Below are 5,126 nucleotides of genomic sequence, written 5' to 3'. Positions count from 1 at the left end.
TCATGCTTGCTATTCGTAGAAGCATACTGTTGGTGTAAAACATTTGATGTCGGTTATGACGTCACCTTTTTTATCGTGAATGCAAATTCTTTTATTACAGCATATAGTACTTAACCTTGTAATGATCCTGTTGTTGATGATTCGTACACGATGGTTTTGTACGGGGCATCACAAATATAATATAATATAATATAATATAATAAATAGTGTAAATATTTAATTATAATAAGTAAAAAAATGTATAATCTTTAATAATATATTACTAGTATTACATAGAGAGATGATAAAAAACGTACAACCATAATTAATAATTAATATTATATAATTTTATACATACAAATTTTAGAAATTATAATAATCGTATTTTTGACCGATGAAAAAACTTAGCAATTAGTAATTTTAAATTAAATTAAAATTACAATACTTATACTTGGTTAAAGTTAAAAATAAATAATAAATAATTTATTTAAGACACGAGAAAATATAAAAGAATTTGGTACTCTATTACCTAAAATAGAATTCACGGTACTCAAAGAATTCTTACATGATATTTGTCAAGTTGTCACAAGTTCTCGTATCCATGGAAAGATTTTATCAAAGCCAATTCATAAATTTTTAGGTTTCACACATCTTTTATCTGTTCAATGCATTTATATTTCACATTTTATTACAATTAAATTAATACATACATATTAACATATTGGTATACATATAGATATATCTGCAACCCCAACAAAAAGCCCCAATCTTTATCATAATCGACGCTTCAATTTCAATCTGCAGCTCAGATCTCCTGTTTATTACTTTCTGTAAGTAATCTTTTTTCTATTTGACTAAACAAAAGCAATATTTTTGATCTAATATTATACTCATGTTTCTGAAATTGTATGCAAGTCACAATTTCTATTTCAGTTTTCTTAAAAAATGATAAAAATTCTTCATTTTTTAGGGTTTTGAACTGACTAGTTTTCACTTGATTGTTTTTAGGGTTTTGTGACATATTTTGGAGACTTTGATACTGATCTAGATGTAGTCATATACTTAGATATTTATATTCTAAGTATTGATATTTTATATTGGTTTTCATTAATTTAGTAGCAGGGATTGTTAATCTGTTATTGTTGCATGAATTTTAAAGGCTAAAGCAACCATTTTGAAAAAAATTAGGAGTAACATTTTAATTTAAACTTGTCTAATTGGAACATTGTGAAAGGGTTTTGAAGGTTAGGGCATAAATTATTTAAGTTACATTTTGATTTGTTGATATAGATTAAATTTAATCTAATATACACATTACATTATATCTGGAAACTTATTTTGTTGCTCTTTGTTTAGGGTTCAATTTCTAAAATTTGGGACTTTGAGTTTGATTTATGATTGTTAATTTCAAGTTTGACGATTCAAGAAGGGTAAAATACATGTATTTTGAGTGTTCTTTGAGCACACTATAAAAAGAATGTTGATATTTAGAGTTGTTTCTTCCGATCTTGTTGTACATTTCTAAGTGGCCCTTAATGATTCTGCGAACGTCAACAATCTACAAACTTTCATGCTGATTAAACCATACGTGAGCGTTTCCGTTGTCGCACACCAATATATGATTATATAGACATAGACATAAAGATCCAAAGACATATATATTATGAATTTAGATATCTAAGCTTACGTTTTTGGTTTTAACTTATTGGATTAATTGGGTTACTCTTTTTATTTTCAACTATTTTCAGCTTGAGCAAAAGTGATGGTTCTTGCATGTCTTGCAACCACATAAATATGTATTTACATGCTTTTATACTCGAATTTAGGCTATTATGATTAAATTCGCATCGTTTGGATACTTTTTAAGTTTTTAATAATATTGTTGAACCATTTATGGTAGGAGAGCAATCATGGAGCTAAAGTAGTAACATCAGTCGCGCACAAAGTTTAGATTTTCCAGAATCTTCCAACCTAAAAAGGTAATCTTAGGTCTGCTTATGTTAAATATGTATTTTTCTTTTTTTTCTTTTTTTCTTTTTATATCTTATGAGCCGGTAGAATGATCGGCTATAATTTAAGAAAATTTCTGTTAATCTAACCAGGGAAATTTCAGATTTGGAGTAATGATGAAGATCACTATAAAGGTGAATGGTAAAAGTGTTAACGACCATGAGGGACCTCATAATAACATAGATGATGATGATGACAACAACAGTGAAAAACAAATGGTTCTTTATGATCCATCTTTAAATGGGTCAGACCGAAATAACGCAGACCAAATCTCTGTTACTAAAAAAGTAAAATCTTCCAAAGGACCACCCGAAGTAGGTGCGTTTACTGTACAATGTGCTAATTGTTTCAAGTGGAGATTGATACCCGATCAAGAAAAATATGAGGTGATTCGGGAACACATTACGGACCAACCGTTTTTATGTGAAACAACCCATGAATGGGGTCGTTCCGTTTCATGTGAGGACCCGTCTGATATTGAACAAGATGGGACCCGTATATGGGCGATCGATAAACCGAACATTGCACAACCTCCGCCAGGGTGGAAAAGGCTTTTGAGACTAAGAAAAGAAGGCGGCGCTAAATTCGCTGATGTGTATGAATCTTCATCTATTTTCTTTATACTGTTTTCGTATTTTTTGAATATGTAAGAGGTGGCAAGATGGGCAGGCTGAGTAATAGATCGAAATGGGTCATCTTTTGATACGGGTTAAACTGGTCAGGGTCAGATATACCCGGAACAATTTTGTCCAATTTTATTATTTTTTTTATAAATAATTATTGCATCAAATATGATGACAGAAGGTATCCCAACTATAATCTATTTTTTTAGTAAATGTTAATCAATTAGGAGGTTTTACATATTCTGTGCAACTTTGGACCCATCTGACCCATTTTGCCGCTTCCTTTTTAGACAATTCTAGTATGTTTACATGATCGACCTATTAGAGATAAAGTCTTTATGTAAATTTATGCCACCTCTAATATTTATGATAGGATTTTACATGTTGAATTCTTTGAGTTTAATTCAAAAAGTTTCCATTATTTGTTAATACATGTTTACAAGTTAGGACTTTTCAGTTTTTTTATTAAAGTTTCCATCTTTATTATTATAATTTATAGTTTGTTTATCATTATGGTTTACAGATATTATACGTCACCAACAGGGGCCAAACTTCGCTCACTACCCGAAGTTGAAAAGTAAGTTTCTTGGATAAGTTATTTCAGTTTGTGTTACAAGTTGTAATGGTTCCTAATGATTTGTATTAATTAATCAGGTACTTAAGTAGCCACCCGGAACATGCACAAGGGATCGAATTAGGACGGTTTTCATTTCAAATTCCGAAACCATTGAATGAAACCTACGTGCGTAAACGTCCTAGTGTGACGCCAGCACCTATGACTCTAGATTGTATTGAACTTTCTCCAGGTATTATCCATTTATAATTTTATAATATCTAATATCTAATGAAGTAATGAATGCTAATAAACTCATTTCCAGATTGTAATTGTGTCCAAATTTTGACTTTTTAATCTCCACTTTTAAGGGGATAATTATTATTGGCAATTTGAAACAAATTATTTGATTTTTGCAAATTAAAGTTGCAATCATCAGTATCTGTGGATGAATATATTATGTTTTGAGTAAATAAAGAAACTATCGAATGGTAAAATATAATTACCATTTTATTGAACCTTATATAAAAAAACTTTTATTTTTTAACAAAGAATAATATGTATTTTATATTAGAGAAATATCAGATTTGGTAATTTTATCTATTAAATTTTGCATTTATTCAACTAAAGATGATATTTACTCTTTTGCAGTTGAACCAATAGCGTGGGCACGTCCAGATGAGAACTCGACTGTGCAGATGGGTATGATCGGGAACAATCGCTCCACAAACATCTTTATTTTGTTTTTTAATTTATGAATAATCAATTCGTTAAATATATCATTATAAAAATAATCACCTTTTTCTGTTATACTGGTCTCTTTGACTTTTTGACCCAATTGGCAAACATTAAATCCAAATCAACACTTACCTGTAATGGGTTGAAACTTTCATCTTTACTTTTTATGTGTTGCGCGTTTAGCAAGTGATTTAAATGTGGTTTGTACTTATTTTGCAGTTGAACCCTTACGGTGGGCTAACCCAGAAAACAGAAATGGTACACCGCCATCTGCGAAGACACCGGATATTGATTCAACAAATCAGGCTGCAAAGAAGGCTAAGATCGATGATTTCAGTTGTGTATAATAAGGTGTGTTCTGAAGAAGATGAATGCTGCATTATGGTCTGTTGTTGATATATAATATCCCGTTAAGACTTTTTTGCGCGTTCTGATTATGTCTGGATGTAAAAAATGTGCAAAAGGATGGTGTTAGAAGACTAGTGTAATCCCGTTTTGTCCATATTTGGACCAGGCTGGCTTATGATTAAAGGTAGGACTAAATTGAACTGGCAATCCGGGTCTAGCCGGTCCTGGTTTGGTCTTTTTTCTTTTCAGTTTCGAAGTTTTAAGGTGTTGTTGGTACTATTATTAGTCTTAATATGAAAAGTAGAAAACTTCACATTTAGATAATTACATTTGTTTTCATCATCATCATAACATCGATAGAAAAATGTTTGTAGCTTGGAAACCATCAGGTATTTAACCACAGGGTGGTTGAGTAGGTTATGGTTTCGAATTTACAGAGTTGAAACCTGCGATGACTTTGGGAAGATGACTTTGGGTTTTCAAAGCGGGTAGTCGTTCTGCGATTAATTGTTTCACAAAGCGAGTTGGATACTTGGTGGGTATACAAAACAAAAATGTCATCTTTGGCTCGTAAATCATCCAACATAAATTTATGTTAAAGTAATATAGCAATGGAGATGCGTTCTTGTCAAAAACGCCTAGTACATAAGGTAGAAAAAAATAAAATTAAATGATTTATGCAAAACAAAATTAATGGATATATGCTACGACAAAATATACTCTTAACATCCATGTATTGGAACAAAATATACTCTTAACATAATATACTCTTAACAAAATTAGGCTGTGCTCGTATATAGCAGCTGACTTATACGCCAACAAGATGAAACGTCATTTACATGCGGGAGATTGAGTACTATTGTTGTTGTTGTTGT

At 30.9% G+C, this 5,126-nt stretch overlaps 1 protein-coding gene across 3 annotated transcripts; it reads left to right on the top strand.

The window, feature by feature from the left end:
• The first annotated feature begins 528 nt into the window (after positions 1-528).
• LOC139890698 (methyl-CpG-binding domain-containing protein 2-like) lies at positions 529-4,593 on the top strand. 3 transcript variants are annotated; one of them, XM_071873606.1, is made up of 8 exons: positions 529-619; positions 716-809; positions 1,880-1,958; positions 2,082-2,584; positions 3,136-3,189; positions 3,267-3,418; positions 3,817-3,867; positions 4,123-4,593. In XM_071873606.1, the coding sequence occupies exons 4-8, from the start codon at positions 2,103-2,105 to the stop codon at positions 4,248-4,250; spliced, it is 867 nt and encodes a 288-aa protein (XP_071729707.1). In that variant the 5' UTR covers positions 529-619; positions 716-809; positions 1,880-1,958; positions 2,082-2,102; the 3' UTR covers positions 4,251-4,593. The 3 variants fall into 3 exon arrangements, with proteins under 3 accessions (XP_071729707.1, XP_071729708.1, XP_071729706.1); XM_071873607.1 differs by lacking the exon at positions 529-619 and having other exon boundaries at positions 649-809; positions 2,093-2,584; XM_071873605.1 differs by lacking the exon at positions 529-619 and having other exon boundaries at positions 649-809.
• Positions 4,594-5,126: the final 533 nt, after the last annotated feature.

This window comes from Rutidosis leptorrhynchoides, chromosome 2, assembly GCF_046630445.1.
Source record: "Rutidosis leptorrhynchoides isolate AG116_Rl617_1_P2 chromosome 2, CSIRO_AGI_Rlap_v1, whole genome shotgun sequence".
Taxonomy (NCBI): Eukaryota; Viridiplantae; Streptophyta; class Magnoliopsida; order Asterales; family Asteraceae; genus Rutidosis; species Rutidosis leptorrhynchoides.
Note: the sequence above shows the minus strand (reverse complement) of the source record. Positions and strands in the feature narration are given on the sequence as shown.